The 23,229-nt window shown below is 41.6% G+C and overlaps 1 protein-coding gene across 2 annotated transcripts; it reads left to right on the top strand.

Moving 5' to 3' along the window:
• The first annotated feature begins 265 nt into the window (after positions 1–265).
• On the top strand, positions 266–22,546 carry LOC127370197 (hyaluronan and proteoglycan link protein 1-like). Of its 2 annotated transcripts, none has more exons than XM_051412013.1 (6): positions 266–1,027; positions 15,539–15,673; positions 17,664–17,827; positions 18,097–18,295; positions 18,645–18,947; positions 19,052–22,546. In XM_051412013.1, exons 2-6 carry the CDS (start codon positions 15,568–15,570, stop codon positions 19,339–19,341), a joined length of 1,062 nt encoding a protein of 353 aa, XP_051267973.1. In that variant the 5' UTR covers positions 266–1,027; positions 15,539–15,567; the 3' UTR covers positions 19,342–22,546. The 2 variants fall into 2 exon arrangements, with proteins under 2 accessions (XP_051267973.1, XP_051267974.1); XM_051412014.1 differs by lacking the exon at positions 266–1,027 and adding an exon at positions 14,191–14,294.
• The last annotated feature ends 683 nt before the right edge of the window (positions 22,547–23,229 follow it).

Genomic DNA, 23,229 nt, shown 5'->3' with positions numbered 1-23,229 from the left:
ACCAGAAACTCATCAGGAAACTGTTTACTGAGGGAATAAATCAACGGAGAAGTTGCTCATTTCTCCGTAAGACTGAATGGTAATGGTGCCGCCCCCTGCTGGTCGTTATATAAACTGTCAGTGGTTCAATGTCTTGCTCATGGACACTTTGACATGTGGGTTGGAAGGGGGAGAGGTGGGGGTGCAGCAGGGGCGACTTGGACTCATGATCTCAGTGTGTATATAATCCTGCTGGCTGTTTATAAGAGTCTGTATTTCAGATTTTGGAGCAGTTTGCAGCCCAGATGAGAAACTTTAATTTTCTCATGTCCAGAACAAATGTTTTGTTTCAGCCAGAGTTTAAAGTTCTGGAAACAATGAAATGATTTCACTCCACTCATTTTTGGATTATATAACTCATTATTGGATTAAATTCTGTGGTGAAGAACGGGATTAAGTGCTGACAGGCTTCTGAATTCCACAGGTGTTGATACTTTAATGGTAAAGGAAAGCATTTTATTGGAACAGATGGACTTTAAACGACGCTTTATGGGACTGAGAGATCCAGGAGGAGCAGCGGGAACAACTCTCTAAATCAAGGCTTGTCCTCACACATTGAGCAACAGGGGCTGGGTACCTCCTTATTGTTTGAGACTCAAAACAACAACCCAAACTACACTGCAGCTTTGAAGCTTTTTCCAGTTTTGATCTGGAAATATAAAACCTGCAGATTTCACCGGAGTTTAAACTTTCACCTGCGTGCGTCAGAGCGCAAACTCCCTCTCATCCCTGCGTACAAACAACTGTGGACACACACACACACACACACACACACACACACACACACACACACACACACAGGAGGAGGAAGGAGTGCGCTGCTCTCTGTCACACTGCTCTAACTGGTCGGACCCCCATCAGGACGCACTGGGAACATCCACAGCGCCTGGTTCGTCTTACCTTTACGCGCGTTAATCGCTTGGCGCTTCATTCCGCATCTGGACCGCCGCAGAGTTCAGTTCCACCGCAACACAGCGCTCCGAGCGAGGTACAGTACTCTGATTCCTCATATTAACACAGAGAAACACTGCTGCACAGAATGATTTTAAAGGATATTTAGGACTCTTTCCCTCTTGTTTTTCTTTTTGGCACTTTATTGGAGAGAAAGGGAGTTGGCACAATAATCTTCACCACAGATATTTTAATGTCATATGATGAACTGCTGTATTTATTGGAATAACTTTAACTAACTAAAAGTCTGAGAATAACAACAACTAATGTAATAAACTTGATTTTTTTTGGTCGCTTTGATACAAAGTGCTTTACAGAAGGGAAGAAAACGAGCAGTCAAGCTGTGGAAATACATTTAAAACGGAGAGAAGTAAAGTAATAAACAGATAGGATTAACAATCATAATCATAATGATTATCTGTAATACACAAAATGTTGCACTGAGGTAAAATCAGGAGTCTTTGGGGTCCAGAAAATCATCTTCACCATTAAAAACTAAAACTAATACAATGTTAAGTTGAATTACACTTTATCACTATATAGAAGCAAACTGCTCCCAGAGGTTGTAATAGATTCCTTTGGACTTTCATTGAGTAATCTAATGAGCTGTTCCTGCAGCCCAGACAGTGAATGTGCTGTTGCAGAGTGTGCTTGAGGTTATTTACCTGCTTTATAACCACTTTACTCCACTACAGTCATCTGTCAACTTTACTCTGTAGAACATTTTACATACATATATAACATGTAATCAGTTAAGACATAAGTAGTTACTATTAGCTCTGTACAAGTATCATCATGAGTACTTTTACTTTACCTGTTTTAGTTTTAATAGTTTTACTTAAAGCTCTAATCTGTAACATTACTACATTAAACAGTGTATAAACTCTATGTTCTATATGTAGTTGAGTTCTTCCATTATCCTAAATGTTTCCAACAATGTTCAAACTCAGAGAAATCTGTCATTTTATTCAGGTAACGCTGCGTTTCACCGGTCGCCTGTCGATGGCGTCATATCCCCTTTGTGCCTGCGTCAGCGTTGTGGTTGTCTGCCAGAAGCTGTCATACATTGACTGTTGATCCAGTCTGAAGCCACATTGTTACCATCCACTGTTTAGATCTTGGTGCTTTTTAACTCTAGATTTGAACCGGATGAAGGATTTTAGTCATCGGACGTCTGGATCTTAAGTTATCAGAGAAACAAGCTGAGCTAACGTTAGCAGCAGCTCGGCTCGCAGCCCCTCCGGGACGTCCTTTGTCTGTCCAACAGCGTGGTTAGCCACCTACGATATCCACACTGAATAACGTTATCCGCCACCAGCCGACAAAGTAACCTGTAAACAGCCAGCCAGATCTACCCCGGGAGTCTGGATGAAGCTAGCCATTAGTTCAGGTTTCTGGCAGACAACCACAACGCTGACGCAGGCACAAAGCGGATATGACGCCATCGACAGGCGACCGGTGAAACGCAGCGTTACCTGAATAAAATGACAGATTTCTCTGAGGTTGAACATTGTTGGAAACATTTGGGATAATGTAATAACACAACTACATATAGAACATAGAGCTTATACACTGTTTAATGAGGAAATGTTACAGATTAGAGCTTTAAAGGAAGCTGATTGGTTCGGTTTGTAGTTCTTTGTGCACTTTGTTGGTGTAAACATTTTCCAGAGTGAATATTTGTAATAGTTTATATTGACATTTTTTTTTATGATTGACTTATTGGTCCTGTTGCATCAACTTTCCCTCCAGTCATCAGGATAAACTGGAGCGTGAAACTGCCTCAATAAACTGAGGTTTTTGTTTTCTTTCTTCACCGATCGGCTCGTCGTCTGTCAGCGCGGTCGATCATACTTGTGAGAGTTATCATAGTTGTGGTCGACCATATTGTGCAGCCGGTGATTTAGAGCCGACACATCGAGGGGGCTGTGAGCGACTCTCAGCCCCAACAACCTCTCTCTGTGTGCTGGCTTAGACTTGGCGGCTCCACCCTAACCCCCACCCAACACACACACACACACACACACACACACACACAAACACACACTGTGGCCTGCAGTGTCAACCCCCTTTAACTTTTCTCCGCAGTGACACACATCCACAGTCAACTGCAGTTTGTTGAGGAAACAACAGGTTAAATGACTGTGTGTGTGTGTGTGTGTGTGTGTGCGTGCGTGTGAGCTGCTGCTGTTGTGTGTGCAGGAATACGTGGGTTTGGATGTTAATTAAGAAGAGGGGCTCTTTATTTGCGTTATGAATAGACGTTTCTGTCGTGTTGAGTAATGTGTTTGCCGTCTACCGGCTGCAGCTTGAAAGGAAATGTTCCCCTAAATAGTCTGTGTGTGCATGTTTTTGCCACTATTTGTGTAGCAAACACCTTTCTGAGGACACGTTTTCTGAACTTTCCCAGAATTATAAATGAAGTAAAAACACTGATTCAAGGTGAAAACATTAACAGACTTAAAACAAATGAAATTCAGATGAGCCACAAAGTATAGAAACTTTACTAGAGTTTTGGAAATTAACTAAAAAAAAGTTTTGTTGAGCTTTAATCTTTAGTTTACTTTTCTTGTTTAGAAAAACTTTTTATATGGAAGCCCAAAATTACATAAAAAAAAGATTCAGTTAGTCGGTATAATGAGAAACTATGACTATGGGATACTGTTGAAATTAGCTTCCAGGAAATTTTTACTGTTGTTTAAAGAAATCAGTGAGCTGTGAACCAGATTTTTTATTATTTGGGTGCTTGAAAATAAAATTATTGCAACTAAAAACTTCTTTGAAAACTTAAAGATTAATTCTTCTGAAGAAAAAAAGTGAAATATCATCAATTATTCGTCTATTTCAGAACTTAAGTTAGTTTATTGAAGACAGTTGCCTTGACGTTGTGATTTACAGTGTACAGATGTTTGTAGGTGAGTGAATAATGACTTTGTTATCCTGAAGTTTATCATTATAATGACTTACAACTTATGTTTGTACAATAGTTTTTTGTTTTTGGGCTGTTACCATGGTAACTACCCGATATTTAATCAGGCAGTTATCAGTTAACACAACGCCATCCTCCTCATCGTCTCGACCTGCCTCCAATTTGGCTGCGTTTATGGCGATGGCAATACGGCTAGGCTAACAGACCTGCTAATCAACTGTTGTTCAACCGGAAGTGTTCCAACACGTAACTCTCTCCTCGGAAACCGAATAAGTTTTCAAATTTCAGTTTCTGTACGGAGGAAACCAACGAGATACACCCAAAGTTTACAGTGTAGCTGCTTCCAGTCTTCATGCTAAGCTAAGCTAATTATTGTTATCTCATTCACTCACATCTAATTTAACAAGTTTTATTCTTATTTCTCTCTGTTTATAAAGCAAGGAACCCATAACGGAGAGATATAACACTATAAAGCTCGAAGCATTAACCTGTTTAATATCATTCGGGACACTCGGCTGTGACCGGTGCTGAACTTTGACCTTTAGGCTCCTCTAGACGGGGGATGTAAAGAGAGAGATTACAACCCCACGTATACAACCGTCTTTAAAACCACAGTGCCACACCGGGATGAAGAACCCGTATTAACTGTAGGGGGAGTCGTAAATTAGCCTCTCACAGCGGGGAAGGGCGGGGTGAGGAGAGAGGGGAGAGGTGGGAGGAGGGTTAAGGGTGACGGTGGAGATTATCTGCTCCTTAAAGTGTCGTATATCCTGGAGAGTCTGTGCTCTCGTCCATTTATTAGAAATGACGTCTAGTTGTTTAAAGCAGGATGAAGAAAAGCTCGTCTTCACTTCAAGAGCCTCGGTTACACAACAGACTTTATAAGGAGAAGATGCTGATGAGCTTCATATAATCAAGAGTTAGAGAGCTTTTCTCTGTCCTTTAATATATTTGTGTTTGAACCAGATATAGAAACATAGATACCTCATATACATATTTACAATACTGAGCAATTTAACTACAAAATCAAAGTGAAATTTAGTTTGTTATAAACGTGAGGAGTTGAACCAGTGCCTGAAATGGTCCACATGAGGACCCTTAAAGTCTGGAGTATTTCTTCGAAGAGCTAGAGTTTTTGGACCGCTGTATACTTTACTTCATGGGGCCGGTGCGTGATGAGTGTCAAAAAGTATAAAAGTTACACAAAGTTACCCGAGTTATACAATTAATGACAATGTGGCAGCTTAGTAAACAGCTGGAAGACGACGGTAGCGACACAATAGTCGGCACAGCCACCTTAAATACACAAAAACCTTTCAATAAAAAATACATTTATTATATTATATACATTAAGATGATTTCTCATTATCATGAACCATTTGCTGGGTGAAGGTCGAGGACCCAAACGTTGCTAATAAATTGTTTTGCATGTTAGACAGTGTGCAGGAATTTATCTTTCCTACCTCTGTATTTCTGAATACCCTTCGTACAGCAGTGCCGGCGAGGTTTCACCTGTGGACTGTGCTAGCTTAACGGTGAGAGAACAGCACTGAAAATATCCTCGTTTAAAAGAAAAATGCCCAGAGAATTACGGCTCTGTTGTGCTGAATGAAGGTACTGAAGTTAGTAACATGCATTAATGGGATGTGAATTTGTGCAGAGGGAGAGAGGAGCTCAGTGCATCATGGGAAGTGCCCCGGCAGTATAAGCCTATAGCAGCAAGGTGACCTGAGCCAGGTCAAACTATAAGCTTTATTAAAGAGGAACTTCTTAAACCTTCTCTCTAATGTGGAGAGTCTGACCTCCTGAACCCAAACCGGAAGCTCGGATCAGATTTTGATATAAAAATACAAAGAAATTGAGTTTTTGTGAATGTTTTGTCACATTGTTAAATATATATTTCACTTTAATAAATAAAGTCTATAGTTTCAGACAAACCAGGGCAGGTAGTTGACACCTGATCACGAGACCGGGACACCTTTTTCCCATGAAGTTTGATTCATGAACGCCGCCTGAGGGACATATGCAGAGGTCACCTGACGGGGAGCGTGTTCCCACTCCTGCTGCCTTACATGCCCACACCTCCGCAGCCATCACAGGCCGAACTGTGCTCCACACTGAGGACTCTTTGTGGCCGCCGCGGTGGTGTGACGCTGACGTGTTGGTAGGTAGGGCAGTGGACCGGTTTGAACCCGCCACTTTAACCGCGGAGGAAAATGTTCTCGCTGTGCAACGAGGAAAGGGCTATTTGTGAATACCCTCCTCTGAGTGTACAGTAAATACCCCACCCATCACTTCCTACCCCACCCACGTACAAATAAGCTCTCACAGGTTGTTCCAGAGCAGGTTGTGTCACAGCTGCTGAAACCTGTTGCGTCGAGGTGTTTCCTGCTCTCGTACAGATGCTGAATATAGCAGCTCTTCCTGCAGCGTTGTGGAAAAGCTGCGTAAGGGGAGGAAATACCGGCACGCACACAGGACCTGAGGTTCATTACAGCCTCAGAAAATGAAGTCTGTGTTTGGTCGGAGGGAGGAGGTTTCCATGATTTCCATTAGAGGAAGGATGACTCGTAATTTCTGCTTTTATTTTTGCTATTTTTAACTTTATGGACAGAATCTGAAGTCCACATGAAACAGAAAGCAGTTAGCTGACTCTGCCGGACTGGGAGCTCCCAGTTTGGCCCCCAGGGCTGAGTCAGCTAACGTTTTGTTTTAGAGAAATTAAAAAAATGGATTTCGATCCAAAAATACATAGAAATTGATTATTTTGTAAATGATTTGGCATACGTTGTTAAATATGTTTCATTTGGACTTTAAATGTCCCGTTTTATAAGAACTAAAGTGATGATAGTTTGAATCTCTGCAGTGACGCCGGGGGTGACGTCTTATCTGTTGAACGGGAGAATCAGTGTCAGCGGGGTGACCTGAAATGTTCTCCAGAGACCTGAACAGTCCTGATTAAAGAGTCCACCAGCGTCTCTCCTGCTCTTTACACCATCAGTCCAACTAACCAACAGCCGGCTTAGGATGGTTGTGTTATCACCTCTTTGTGTTTGTGAATAATTGTGTGGAGTCAAACGCAGAATTAGCATCCATCCATGATCTGACACGGCGGCCCCGGCTAACCCTATCTGTCCATCAGGAGAGTTGAAGTCATCAGAGGGAAAACCAGAAAATATTTTCTCCGTAAAATCTGATCCAGTTTCACCAAAAAAAGTGATAAAGTTGTGCGTTTGTACAGTAATCAGAGGCCATAGAGGTCTGTAAAACATCGGCCGACAATTGATGTAGATATGCCAGCTGGTTTGTTAGTTTATTTAGATCATTTAAATTTGCTAAAATTAGCTCGTCAGAAGTATTTACTAAGCTTAAAGGACACAAAATTAGGATACACCCCCGAGTGCAGGATCATTAACAATTATTTGTAATCAAAATATCATTAAAAATACCTAAAAAATGACTTTTTTGTGTCATTGTCGGGTCAGACGTCTCAAAAACACTTTAAAGGTTAAAGTAAAAAGCTGCTTAAACAAAGACCTTCCCCTCTCTGACAGACAGAAATATAACCCACAGCTTCACATCATGTTCTGTGTCTTTCAGCATAAATCAGTGTTAACGTCAGTAAGACATGCGTGTAATGGAGTCCATACGTCTGTCTGACCGCTCGGCCCCCGAGAGCTGCTGTGGCCCCTTTACATCACCTAAACACACACTCTGCAGAGGCCCTCTTGGGTTTCCGCTCTCCAAGTGAAGTCTCTCAAGTGATGTTAAATTCAAGTTTTTGAGAGGTGATTAAAATCCTCTCTGTCATTCATTTTATTTCCCCTTGAGCTTCTCTATGGGAACCATCCAGGACACCGAGATACAGAAAGTGCGTGTTTTATTGCACCGTATAGACGGAGGATAAAGTCTCATCTTTAGGTAGTCTATGTGTTCTAAAGTCTAAATAAGGACTTGTTTCGTCTCCCACACAAGTTCCCTCACGTCCTGGAAAATTTGGAAACCTGGAAAAATAGAGACCAGTTTTTATCCTGGAAATTAATGATGTTGTCCTGGAAAATAGTTGGATGTATTTCCACTCACACAGCCTGTTATAAATGACAGGCAGGTCATTGTGGTTGATAACTGGTTATTGTGCGTGCACACTTCGGAAGACGCCACGAAAGCGAAGCAGTGTCAAGAAAAACTCGAAACATCGAAAATCAGGATATCTTTTTTCAATTTTTTAGGAAATTTTTATGCAATTTTATCTCTGTATTATTCATTTTGTATTTGTTTCAAAACCCATAAACTTAATAGTTAACTTTATTTCTGACAACTTCAGTGTTTCCTCCTCATTGTTGAACTTTTCGAACGAGGCTGTGAAATGTGTATATTTATACACTGTATATTTAGTTTTCTTCACAGAAATGAATGTAAAGTAATATTGAGATATAAGCCTACTGTTTATATTTGTAAAATGTCCTTACACCCCTTAAAATCAAGATGTTGGCATTTAGGTGAAAGCTGAAGTACAGTCTTACCGAGCTGCTAGCATGGCGATAGACTCTCATGTTTGTTTAATCTGTCTCTCAAAAGTCACTAAATTTATAAAAATACAACGCAGACTGACCACCGCTCAGTGTAGCTGCTGATAGTCAGAGCTAACCAAGCTAACCAGTCGTGAGCAGCTGCTGTCAGACTTTAACAGTCACTAGAAATCAGTTTCTTGAAAAGAGTGGGAACCCTGATCGGGTATCTCCAACCCTTCTGACCCGTGAAGACCTCGACTGCACTCGCTGTATTTGAACTCCTCTTTGTCTCCAGCCTGTCTTTGTTCTCTGTAAGCGTCCCCCTCGGGTCTCGGTCAGCTTTTAAGGCTTTTTGGTGTTTTCACAGTTCGTTAGTTCTCCAGCTCGTGGAGGGTTTGTGAGAGTCAAGTTGAAGCTCGCTCCCTTTGTAGCTTCGTCATAAATATGTGTCCACAGCAGCCATCAGACCGGTGGGATGTCTCTGTTGTTATTGGGAGGAGGAGAACTCAACGTCTCAGGGGACAGATGATGGGTTTATAGTCCTAAAGTATCAAATATTTGTTTATACAGTTGCACACTAAAACCCCCATTTTCTCATAGTTTTATGACAAAAGTTAGCTGCAGCTACAGAGCGAGCTATAAAGGCTACATCGGTACACAGATCTAAATGGTAATAATAGTAACACAATAATGTAATAAAGTTATGTAATACTAATACAAGCAAGAACACACAAGATGTTAAACACTTTCCAGCCACAACTGAGCGAAAGTAATGCAGGAAGTCTTTATTATTTGCGTCCATTGGTAAATGACATTGAAAAGAGACATTTGTCTTACATTCTTTCCCCATAAAGAAACAAAATACTTAAGAGTCTCTGGTATTTTATAAAATATATGTATTTGAAGGTCCACTTTTAAAGAATTTGCTTATTTTAATTTAGACTAGAAAATAAATGTCTACATTAACCGAATGTTAAGAACTCAGATTGCACTGAATCGTATGCGTCAGCGTTGTGGTTGTCTGTCAGAAGCTGTCATACATTGACTGTTTATCCAGTCTGAAGCCACATTGTTACCATCCACTGTTTAGATCTTGGTGCTTTTTAACTCTAGATTTGAACCGGATGGAGGATTTTAGTCGTCGGATCTTAAGCGTTGAGCTGTATTACTTCACATGAAGCGTTCATATCGCTCTCTTGTAACCAACCAGACTCCTTTGAAAGAAATTCTCAGTAACTCAACTAACTGATTGATCAACGAACCCATCGGACTGAACGTATCAGAGATCTCAGTCGGCAGGTCCTGGATTAAAGAATCAGGCTGTTATAGGCAGGACAGAGCTGATAACCTCTTTATATGGGTATTTACTAGTGACCGCCCTCTACTGGTTGAAACCGGCCACCACAGTTGATTTCTGCTATTAACCAATCTGGAGGCAGGTGACGTATTGGCCGCCGCTGTACGTCTGCGGAGGTCACCATATTGCGGAGGTCACCATATTGCTAGTTAACAATGCTGAGAGATTCAGACTAAAGTAACTTGCTTTATTTTGAACACATTTTATGAAATTAGTTTTGTTATAAACATGAGAAATTGAACGTCACACTGGTTGCTTGTAGGAATTAATTTAGTTACAGGATGTTATCTTGCAACTCACTTGCTTCACCCTCCCCTTCCAACCGCGAGGGAGAAATTATTCCTAATTCACTATTCCTACATTCAGGTAATTATGAATATTATATTTCAATAGATTCTCCTCAATGTGACACACTGGAGCTTTAAATCAGCAGGTGAGATCATCCTGATGTCTGAGCTTTGTTATGTTAAAACAAAAAGTGTAAAAATGTTTATTTAGAAGAACGTAATCGGGACTTTAGGAGTCTGATTTCGCTGACAGTGTTTATCATTTGGAGGAGAGGTCGAAGGTCGTATAAACATGAGTCTCTCTAATGGAGCACATTACTGTTAACAGAAACTAAATAAGAGAGAAGAACCAAACTAGGAATGGAAACTTTAAGTGTGTTTGTGCCAGAGAGTAAAAACACTGAAGCAGTTACATGTTGAGATCTACCTGGTGACATATGCACACAAGCTAAAATACTATATTGTAATAAGCATCGTCCTGGTTCCTTCGACAATAATCCAATGGGATTTTTCCACTGTACAGTAATCAGTGAGCTCTGCTAGCTATTAGATAAGATATATTGACGGGTCAATGTCTGATATTATTGGTTGAAATCAGTTAGTTCATGCTGAGGAAAGCACGTGTTACATTTAGTTTAACAGAAAGACACAATGATTGGATTCTCATATAAAATACAAATAGATTTCCACACATAAATTGTTAAATATGGGAACAATATAGCTGAGGATGTGACCTTAAAGGGTTAAAATAATGTTGTAATCTGTGTATTCCCTAAATGATTTTGGTGAAGAAAGAATTAATAGTTTGTCATGTAATTATCATAATAAAACATCTGCCAAAATCACAGGTACACACACACACACACACACACACACACACACACACACACACACTGCTGACCTTTCAAAATAAATCTCCCTCAGCACGGTGCTGATGTGTGTATGAGTGTGTGTGTATTTGTGAGTCCTAACAATCAGGGACCGGGAGGAGTCCCTCTGCTCTCTGTGGGATAAAAGATGACTTCAGATCCAACCAATCAGTGCGTCTGATCTCATCACATGGATGGATGTTGTTTTCTTTTTATTAAAGCTGAATATGAGGCAAAACAAAAGTTAAGAAAACTCCTAGTTTCAAGTCTAACTCTTAAGTTTTGACATAAACTAATAATAATTAATGATAATTTACTTTTAATCTCTAGAAAAACCCTGTAAATTAAAATCTGTATTTCAAAAATCGTTAAATCACTTCTACTTGCGATGGAGTATTTTTACATTGTTGTGTTTGTACTTTTACTTTAAAGCTCCTACAAGGGACTTTCATTTTGTGAATATAGAAATCTTCTCTCTGTTGTCTGTTTATGTAGCTCATATAGACGCATCAGTATTATATTTAGACTCTTTATAACTAGTTAAAAACTTGTTTTAGTATGTTTAGGTTCAGGATGTAAAATAACCTCCCTGACATGAAAACCGAGGAACTAAAATACAACATGGCAGCTTAATAACTTTATTTTCTGGGGACTGTTGTTGAGGAAACACAGAATTAAAGGCTTTGTTTCTCTCAGAATGCCTCAAACTGACCTCATACCTGTCAACGAGAGGAACCATCAACAGGACACACACACACACACACACACACACACACACACACACACACACACACACACGCACCTGGCCTATAAAGACGAGGCTTTGTTTACCCTCCGCACAGATGGACGCTGAGGAATGCTGTCGCTGTGGAGGACACATTTACTGACTGCTGTGTGTGTGAAGATGTTTTAGCCATCATCATCATCATCATCTGTAGTCAGCTAACTGCAGCTGAGAGTCTATACTGCAGTCAGCCACCAGGGGGAGATAGAGAGAGAGAGAGTCTATACTGCAGTCAGCCACCAGGGGGAGAGAGAGAGAGAGAGAGTCTATACTGCAGTCAGCCACCAGGGGGAGATAGAGAGAGTCTATACTGCAGTCAGCCACCAGGGAGGGAGATAGAGAGAGTCTATACTGCAGTCAGCCACCAGGGGGAGATAGAGAGAGAGAGTCTATACTGCAGTCAGCCACCAGGGGGAGAGAGAGAGAGAGAGTCTATACTGCAGTCAGCCACCAGGGGGAGATAGAGAGAGAGAGAGAGAGAGAGAGTCTATACTGCAGTCAGCCACCAGGGGGAGATAGAGAGAGAGAGAGAGTCTATACTTACAGATTAATAAAAACTAAACTGAGACGAGCAAAACTGAAACTAAAATTGAAAGCTAATGTTGGAAACTAACTTGCTAGCTAATCTGCATCATTTGTTAGCTAGCTGTCAACGAGAAGCTTCTGGGACATCGTAATGGAAGAAGTTCTGTATTTAAAGCATCAGTCCAATATAATATTCACAGGTATGTTTTCATTGGTTTATAATCACCTGAAAATAAGAATCTTTGTGTTTTCGTTACCTTAGAATGTTTTTCTACGGTAGCCCAGAAGGGAAAAAACCAAACACTGCCTCTGGGTGAGTTTGTGTTTATTTCTGCGTTTCGTGGCCACCGTAGTTTCTCCTTTGCACTTGGAAAGGGAGATTTGCAATCTGTAACTTCACCACTAGAAGCCACTAAATCCTGCACACTGGACCTTTAAGACTGATCGTTTACAGCCGACTCACTTTCACTATTAACTGCATCCTATTATATATTATTAATTATTGGATCTCTTCTTATTGATCGTATTGATGTTTTATATGATGTAAGGTGACCTTGAGTGTCATGAAAGGCACCACTAAATAAATCGTATCATTAGAATCAATCGACTAATCAACTATTTGATGACTCCAATAATCGTTTAAGCTAAAAGCTTTATGCAGTTTGGTAGTTTTTAAACAATAAATCAAAGTCAGAGGTTTTGTTCTGTATGTAAAATATTAGTTAAAGTATTTTTTTGTTGTTGCATGAACTCGAGTAAACTTCACAGTTGTAGTTAAATTCAACCACTGGTGCTAATGGGGCATGAAACTCCAGCCCCCTGCATCATTTCTGCTGCTGCAGAGTCCTCCCTCCCTCTCTCCCTCCCTCCCTCCCTCCCTCTCTCCCTCCCTCCCTCAGCTGTTTTCCTGCTGTATCTCGCTGTCTTCACCTTCCTCTCTGTCTCCTCTATTCTCATTTCACACATCACCTGCTCTCCTCGTGTCCTGCAGAGAACAGTCTGACTCAAAGTTTTTACCCTTTTTAAAAAGGACGTCACATCTCCCCCTCAACCCTCAACCCTCCCTCCCTCCCTCCACCTACTTATCGCTGCAACCTCCCCCCCACCACCACCCCCTTCGTCCTGTCCCGGTATGCGTAATGACTATTTTCAGGCAGGGAGGGGTAATAAGTGATGTGTGTGTGCTGCAGTTATTCTGCTGACTGCGGGAGCTCCACCTGGCAGAGCGGGCCGACGCATCAGCAGTTCAGGACGGAGTGAATGAAGATGGGGGGGGGGTGGTGGGGGGGGGGGGGGGGTTGAAGAGGGATCAATCCAAATGACTACCCCCCTCACACACACACACACACACACACACACACACTTCTTGAACACACACACAAGCCTCAAAAGAAACAATGTATGGAAGTCAAAGGCCGCCGTTAATCAAATTAAATCGATCAATTAATTAATCAGCAGCAATTTTGCTAATCAATTGATTGTTTATTTTACGGGACATAATTTCAATATTGTTTTCTTGCAAAGTCCAAAGTAGCGTTCAACACTTTAAATTAAATACCTTTATTAATTGACCCTCCCTAAGCCCCGCCCCCTTTCTGCTCTGTGCTCCAATCACAGTTGTTCAACTTCCTTCTTTCCTGTACTTAGATATGCTATATGCTAAGCTAATCTATGCTAACAGACAACCACATTTAACTACAACTCATCAGGTTTAAAGTTGTAAAAGGTGTTTAAATGAAGAAAGTGTGACTTTTTGTCTTTTAAATTGTAATGTTGTCAAACATTTCAGTTTGATTCAGGGACCTCAATTTAACGTCGGCATTCTTGGACTTCCATACACACATTCCTAAAGTGGAAGTGAATTAATGTGTGTGTGTGTGTGTGAGTGTGCAGAGGATGGGCTGCAGTGTGTGTGTGAAGGTTTGGGGGGGGGGTTGACGCTGCACTGTGGCTCAGTCTCCCTCTGAAGTTGTGGGCTGTCAGTGTCACCAGGACATGCTGCTGCCTCGCTCTGCTGGATGACAGGGACTATTTACTGCACAGTATGTACTGCATATGTTCACATTTGTGTGTGTGTTGTGCTTATTGAGTGTTAACGTCTGCGGGGGGGGTGGGCAGGTGGGGGCTCTCGTGGGGGGGCGTCCTGGTTTGTGCATCAAGGACGAAGTGATGCTTTTTTAATGTCGTTGAACAACTTTGATTTGAGGTTTTGTCTGCAGATGTGCTCGGTAACGGGGGATGCGGACCGCTCTGCACTCCCGTTGTAATTACGGAAGCCTTCGGGGGGGTGAAACAGCACTGCAGATAGAAACACTGAATCACACTGTGAACTGAGCTGCATGCAGAACGTTTCTGGATATGAATAACTTTCACTCTCTCTGTTGCACAATTTAGCTACAGGAAAACCTTCTCTACAAGCTTTATCCCTAATGGACCCCTCTTCTATCATTGATTAAGTGTTTATGGGTATTTTATATTATATTAAACAATAATAACAACAGAGAACAGCTGATAAACTGTACAATGAACCCGAGTGAACACAATAACTGTAGGAAGTTTGAATTTTTATGTAATTCTCTGTCTGTATTATGTATTTGTTATTATTTTTTTAAATCATACAGACTTTAATAATATTATTTTCTGATATGAAATGTAGAGTTTGTCTCCCCGTCACTTGACAATTGTTCTATTAGCTTTCTGGTTGTTTCCTAATGCAGGACGATGCTGTTTATAAGAGAGTGAATGTAACTTCATCAAATCTTAAATTATAATCTACACTTAAAAAATAAAATAATTTCATTTAGTCACAGAAACAACTGACATGCTGACACATACTGTGTGTATTTTACACCCATTAAAGCTGCAGTAGGTTACTTTTATAAAAACAATTTTGTCCTATATGCTGAAACTTTCACTGAATCCTGTCAGTAGTTCACAAGATAGATAATCTGTGAATATATCAGGTTCCTCTGGTTGTTCTGGTGCTCCTGATGACATCTGTAAGAATCCACCGGACCCGAATGAAAACAACCAATCAGCCATATTTAACAATCTGGGAATGAGACTCAACAATCAACTATCTTTCTTGTTGTTTCACAGATTATCAGTCTCATGTTGTACTGACAGGATTCAGTGAAAGTTTCAGCAAATATGACAACAAATTATTTACCTACTGCAGCTTTAAAATCAAGAAGGCCTCCCCTACCCCCAGTGAAGCTTTTGCGACCCCAGGTTACGAACCACTGCTCTAAACTACCCCCCCTTCTCTCTGTGTGTGTCTCTGCAGTGATCAGACCCCCAGTTTGGTGAGTGAAGATGATTCCTGTGCTGATCTGTGCTTTGATCTCACTGAGTGTAGCAGACAACGACTTGGACACTCTGTACCCAGAACTGGAGCACTCGAGGACCATCTATGTCATCGGTGAGGATTCATTCATATGTGTGTTTGTGACACATCCGGAGAGAGGCCGTCTCTCTCCAGCGTCCTTCTCTGAGTTTCGTTTCACGACACTCACTCTGCAGCGTCGTCTGTTTCCTCACTTTATCAGTTGGTTGTGCCGCTGCGGCTCAGAGATAAAGCTGCTATGTGGGGATTGTTAGCTCAGCGAGATTAGAGTTATCTCCTCCGCTCTCGCAGGGGATGAAAACTTTGTTTGAACGCGTCAAGATTTCATAGCTGAGGAGATACAGTGTACAGAGAATCACTGGTAAATTATTCAGAAATTAATTATTTGTTATTTTACAGCTGAACCCAAACCTCCGTGTCTAAAGGGGAGCTATTATTCCAGCAGACAGCTTCAGTAACTAATGAATTTAATGAATTCACTGTTGTACTAACTAGCAAATGAGTAATTAACTAGTAGTCCTTCCAGGTTGCAACCGCAAAGTAGCTAATAACCAATAATTACATAAAAACCAAGTAAGTAAGTTAAAACTAACTAGTGACTAACTAATAACCAACCAACACATCACTAACTAACTTATATAAACCTATTCTGCTCATTTCCAGCAGACAGCTTCAGTAACTATTCCTGAATTTTTATGTTCTCCAGTAATTTCATTGCAAAAAATGCCTCAAAATGTCACAATTTTTTAGAAAAGCCGCCATGAAATCAGATATTTTAGGCCGCAACAATCCAGGCCTGTGAAATCCTGGAGGGATTGATAATAGTAATAACTAAGCAAGCAAAAACAGAACTACTAACCTAAGAATAACTATTTAACAACTAACAAATGACTTACTAACCAACCGGTATCTAACGAATAACCAATACCTAATTAAAAGGCTAAGAAAGTAAGAAAAACCTGACAAAAAGAACTAATTATTGACTAATAACCAATTACTTAACAACTAATGACTTACTAACTCATATCAACCTATTCTGCTCATTTCCAGCAGACAGCTTCAGTTATCTGACTGTAAGAATAGAATTTGATGAATGTTGTGCTGACTAACTAACTAATATCTAACTTATATCTACAGCTGTGTGTCAGTGCTTTAATGACTATATAAACTCTGTAAGTGACGGCAGAAACACACAGTTGCATCACGGTACAGAACATGGGATCAATGTGATACTAACGCAGCAGACACGGTGAAACCGGTCTGAGGAGAGTCTGAAAACCTGGTTAGTGACTGAAGGTCACAGCAGCCGATGAACCAACAGTGTGTACGTTCTTATAAACACTTAAACACACATCACTTGGCAGGTTGACAGGTAATAGGACATTATTTAATAGTTCCAGTGGAGGATTCAGGTATCGATTTATGTCACCTTGGTCCAGACTACGAGTGTGTAACATTGAGGAGGATCTATATCTTTAGAACTGTAATATAATATTTAAAAGTATGTTTTCATTAGTGTTTAATCACGTGAAGTATTTATTGTGTTTTTGACTTCTACAGAGGCCACCATGTTGATGCTGTTCTTGTTTTTTCGTGGCCACGTTCACTTGTAAAGGGAGTGTGAAGTGAGGGAGCTGCAATCTGTAACCCACTAGATGCAACTAGAGTCAGAAGGATGTTGTTAGCTTAGCATTTAAGCATAAATGGGTTGTTTTTATAGCTGTTTTCATTATTTTTATTATTGTTTTAATTAATTAACTTCTCGTCATTTTTCTTTATATATAACTACTGCTAATAAGCTAATGTTAGCATGCTAAGACACTAAGGGTGAACAAACCGGGCTAACTGTGTTCAGTTTTATGCTAAGCTAGGCTAACGTCCTGACTCCAGCTCTGTATTTAGCATACAGACATAAGATTGATAGAAGATTGATTTCCCAAAATGTTTTAACTCTTTAAATTCAAGTACATCAATATAAATACTGTATCTATATATAAGAGAACGGGTCCAGACAGAGGGGGAGTCCATATGTTCTTCGTGTTATTTTTTTGTTTTTGCGTTGCAGAGAACGGCCCCCGACTGTCGGTGGCGGCAGAACAATCGAAGGTTGTGTCGAGACGAGGCGGAAACGCTACGTTACCGTGCAGGATCCAAAGGGACCAATCGATGGCACCGAATCGGAAGATGAGGATCAAATGGACCAAGTTGACCTCAGACTACCTGAAAGAGGTCGTTATCCATTTCTGAACATCAAAATGATTAAATTAAATCATACATTTTAACCTGTATTTACACGTAAATGTTTTTCCAGTCTTTTTATGCTAAGCTAAGCTAACTGGCTGTAGCCTTATATTTAAGGTGGTATCAATCTACTCAACTCTCAACCAGAAAGCCAACAAACCTATTTGCCTTAAACTCTCTTCTGCTGGTACAATATCCTGATTATAAGGTGAGCAGCAATGTGAAGAGTTAACTGATTCTCCTTCCTCTTTCTCCAGGTGGATGTTTTCGTGGCCATGGATTACCACAAAAGGAGTTACGGCAGTTTCCACGGACGTGTCCACCTGCAAGGCTCCTCTCCCATGGACGCCTCCCTGGTCATCACAGAAATCACCCTGGAGGATTATGGGAGATATAAATGTGAAGTTATTGACGGGCTGGAAGACGGAACAGTGGTGGTGTCCCTCGACCTAGAAGGTAACAGTCGGCTTAACGGGAATGAGGTTTTTGTCTAAAAACAAAGTGCCCATTAAACGTCACTGTACTGCAGTCGGCCTAAATTTAGCAGCATGAGCGGCGACTGCTTGGGGGAAAGTCAGGAGCAAGTGTAAGCATAGTGTACATCAGTGTCAGAGCAGCTTCATTATGTTTGAGAGTAGGCAGTCATTACTGCCTGAAGCCAGAAGGCGCTGGCACCGGACTGACAGAGGAACAGCTGTGCTTACACAGCGAGACCGGCTCTCAGTCCTTCGGTTAAAAAACAGCATCAAACAGACGGATCCGAGTGTCTCCTAACAGGTTGTCTATCACATCTGTTTCAACGTAGGTATCGTCTTCCCCTACTACCCCCGCCTGGGTCGCTACAACCTCAATTTCTACGACGCTGAGCGGGCCTGCCGGGACCAGGATGCCATCGTGGCGTCCTTCGACCAGCTGTATGAAGCATGGCGAGGAAACATGGACTGGTGCAACGCCGGGTGGTTGAGCGACGGCACGGTTCAGTATCCCATCACCAACCCCAGGGAACCCTGCGGAGGCAAGAACACGGTGCCGGGGGTTCGCAACTACGGCCTGAGAGACAAAGAGAAGAACCACTACGATGTGTTCTGCTTCACCTCCCACTACAAAGGTAACGTGTGTGTGTGTGTGTGTGTGCGAGAGTGTGTGTGTGTGTGTGTGTGTCATTAAAAACCTGATTCAACTTTATCTCCCTTTGTCTTTTTATCTCCCCAGGTCGGTTCTACTACCTGATCCATCCCTCTAAGCTAACCTACGACGAGGCGGTCAGGGCGTGTCAAAAAGACGGCGCTCAAATTGCCAAGGTCGGGCAGATGTACGCCGCCTGGAAGCTGCTGGGCTACGACCGCTGTGACGCCGGCTGGTTGGCCGACGGCAGCGTCCGTTATCCCATCTCCCGCCCCCGCCGGCGCTGCAGTCCCACGGAGGCCGCTGTGAGGTTCAGCGGCTTCCCCGACAAGAAGCACAAGCTGTACGGAGTCTACTGCTTCAAGGGCCACAACTGAGCCGCTCACACACACGCAGACGACCCCGCAAACACACATCAGCATGCACACACACATTCACACGCTAGTGAACACGCTAGTGGAGTGAACGAGAGACAGAGGAGGGAATTCGGAAACACATTCAAAACTGTGACGCTTTATTTCATGGAAGACGTTAATGTCATGTTGTTGCTTTGTAATCGGGGACCTACGAGGGATAGTTTACACATATTTAAGGTTCATATTATTTAATCAATGCCTTTGAAAGGGGGGTGGGTGGGTTGTTGTGGGAGGGGGGGTGAGGGTTGGAGGATAACACAGCCATCCAACGACGGACCAGGCTCGTCATCGTCTGAACTGTTTCACAGCAAACCGACTCGTGGTTGGACGGATACTTCGGGCACTTAATCTTGTTTCGTTCAAGACCTGGAACAGCAGCAGCGCCATGAAACACGGCTGAAAACACCAAAACAAAGAAAGCCGGTGCTGAAGGGGGGAAGGAATTACGAGCCTAGCACAACTAAAGCGATTTCTGCTGTCCATACCCAACAAGGTGCTACGACTGGTACTTTGTACTTCATCATACCGTCCAGTATTTTATGTTTTTATACAAATGTGTTGGACCAAACATCAGTCTCATCACCGAAATGATCCAAAAGATCCAACTGTTAGTGTTTATGTTTTCTAAGTACGTAGATTGTTAATCTAGAAATGTAATTCTGTTTATTTTTTGATATACTGTAGAAATACTTACATTATTATTTTTCGTCTTTATGGCCAAACTTATCCAAGTCTCTTTGGTTTACATAAAACATAACATAACAGTGGAAAAAACAAAACAAAAACAAAACTCCACAACAATAAATTAAATAAAAAGTTTTTTTCACTGAACCTGTAGAAACGAGAAGCAAACAGCAGCAGTAGAAAATGCCTGGCCTGAATAAAAACAGTGCTGCAGAGTACAAGCTGTATCTCTCTGTTTGGCTTTCAGAGCATGACTTAGCTTCTACAAGCAGCTCTCAGTGTAGATCTACGCTCACTATCTAGCTAACGCCTTGATGAACTGCTATTTTTGATACAAATACTGTAGTTTCTTAGAGTGAATGAGCAGAGCCAAGATTAGCCCCATTTGTGACTGCGGCAACAGTTAATAGTCGAACTTTAACTGATCAGATCAACGAACCAGAAAACGTAATCAAAATCATTCGGGAGAAGAGCGGAAACATCTTATGATAAAATACTTTCACTATCAGCTCTGATGTAACTGATGCTGCCATTGTTGTTCTCGCTGCGTCACGCCTCCCGTATCAGCCTCAAAGGACGCTGGTTGGTCCGGTACAACAGCACCAAGCCTGGAAAGATGGATTCTGACACGATTTTCTCGTGATTTTACGATCTCACGAGTCAAGCTGCCTCGCCTCTAACTCCACAAATCTGTTTAATAGAGTCCTTTATGCAAACCTTTGGGGAAAAAGTCAAAATTTGAACTGTTTTTTTGTGATTCTCATGAAAATCAGTCAGAGATTTGACACCACGGACAACGAGAAGTTTATCAAAACGCTCTGAAGACGCTTCAGAAACCCTGTGTGGGATTTGAAGATGAGCAGACGATGGATCCAAACTGCGCCGCAGACGTGACGTCATAAAGCCGTGCCCGGTGGGATTTCGGCGTAAAACTAAACCAAAATCAGCTGCCAAATTTAAAGTAGACATCTGAGCAATCCCAAAAATTGTGTTGGTTTTTCCCCCAGAGGTTTGCACAGGGAGGGAAAACTGAGTTGTGACACAGTAAAGTACGAACAGTTGAGGTCACAAATGGGACTAAGCCAGGTCACAAATGGGACTAAGCCAGGACCCGGAGTGAGCACGGTTTTCCTGGCAGCGACCGGCTCCCTGATTGCTATCTCAGCTCTGCACCGGCCGACCTGTCTCTGAGGCTCCGATCAGACCCAGCGGGCCGACAGCCAACCTGCACCAGCCTGCTGAATGAGACAGAAATACAATACATTCAAAATACCAATAATTCCTGCATGGAGGCACTAAAGGGCTTCTTCCATGTAAGGGTATCAGAGAGTAAACGGTGCACATTGATCAAGTGTAAGCTCACCGTACACGGTCCCAGCTGGCCCGGACACTGGTTTAGGTCATCCACTTGGGCCTGGTACAGGGTTTAGCTTTACTTGGCTCCACCTTTGACAAGCCACTGAGTCCTGCTACGCTTATCACTGAAGGACAGACTCATAAAAATAGCTCTCTGTTGCCTTGTGGGAAACAAAATGGTGATTTTACAGAACAGCAGCTGTGAAGTAAACACTTACTGAAGAGTCTTGTGCAGTGTTGCAAAACTAAAGAGATTTGTTCCTTTTAATTTGTGTTATTTTCATTTATTGTAAACAATTTGCAAACCAATGTTAAGAGTCAGCTTGTAAAAGGAATAGTTTGATATTTTTTGGGAGTTCAAGCTCACGAAAAGACTTCACAGCTCTTAACTCAATACTTGATGCGTTTACGTTTCTGTTCTGTGTGTACGAGTTATATAAACAAGATGTCACTTAGTAAGATTTTGAGGTGCTGACTAATACCACTCTTGTATCTGTACATTAAAGTTAACCAGCTGGTTAGCCTAGTTTAGCACAAATACTGGAAACGCAGAAACAGCTAGCATAAAATCCACATAAACTCTAAAGCTCACCAAGAAACTCTGGTTTCGTTCTGCCACTAGTGGTTCTCTCACATCAAAAGATGAAGTTTGATAACGTGGTGAAGCAGTGTGGGATCATGGGAGTTGTTGTCTTCAGTTCCACCTTAAAAATCGCTGCTTCTGCCAAAGGACGCAGGGGATCTGAAGCCATTGACAAAATAGACATTTTAATGTGGAAATGTTACATATTACAGCTTTAAATGAGAAATATATTAATCAGTGAGCTTTAGAGGAGCTGGTGGGCAGATTCTTTAAACTGCGTCCTCCTGCTTCCAGTCTTTATGCTAACCAAAGCTAATCTTCTGCTAGCTCAAGCTTCAATATGTAGCACACAGACATGAGAAGTGAAGAGCTGACGTGTATTTCCCAAACTGTCAAACTATTCCTTAAAAGACTTAAAGGATCCCAGAATCTGTTGCCTTTTATTTTGTGTATAATCTGACCATCAGGAGCCTTGTGAATAACCGCAAGGAAACCTTAGGGACCCAAAGACAAAAGGACAATAAAACAGTACATAAACCACGACTCTGCCTCCGTCTCTTTACACAGGGCTCATTGAGTTCGCCCATTATCCGAAATACATCACCACAACTTACGAGCAGTCGCACTGCAGTTCCAAAATAAAAGTCAGCAGAGTTCATATTGGCTGGAGCTGCCAGGTGTAGTTCCTGGGTGATGCAGTAATGTGCGTCCGAAGGGAGGGCGACTGCTCGCACGCAGGAACAGCGAGGCCATTCATGGTGCTGCTTTCAGTTGATTCTGTGACTGAAATACAGTTTGTTTTGCCAAAGGCTCGGGACTGAGTGACGGCACGTTGGTGACGACGTGGGTTGTTGATTCATGGTGCGGTACGTGGGATAACAGGTGTGACCACAGATATGCTGATATGTACATTTTACTACGATATTGCAAAATCTAAATGGAAGCTCACAGTTTACAGTAAATAACTTTTATTTATTTACTGTAATAAATACTGTAGAACTTCTCTACTAGTACAGTGAATGGATATTAGTGCTGTAGATATTACAGTTTTATGTGCAATTTACAGGCTTTAACTTTATTCTAGATAAAAAAAATATTAGTGTCGTATACTAAAGGTTTTGCCATGAAATATTGGTGTTTTACTTTTACAGAAACTGTATTTACTGTCATGGTTTGACAGTTTTTTTTTTTCCTGAATTGGCCACAGTACAAAGTAAAACATAGAT

This window comes from Dicentrarchus labrax, unplaced genomic scaffold, assembly GCF_905237075.1.
Source record: "Dicentrarchus labrax unplaced genomic scaffold, dlabrax2021, whole genome shotgun sequence".
Lineage (NCBI taxonomy): Eukaryota > Metazoa > Chordata > Actinopteri > Moronidae > Dicentrarchus > Dicentrarchus labrax.
Note: the sequence above shows the minus strand (reverse complement) of the source record. Positions and strands in the feature narration are given on the sequence as shown.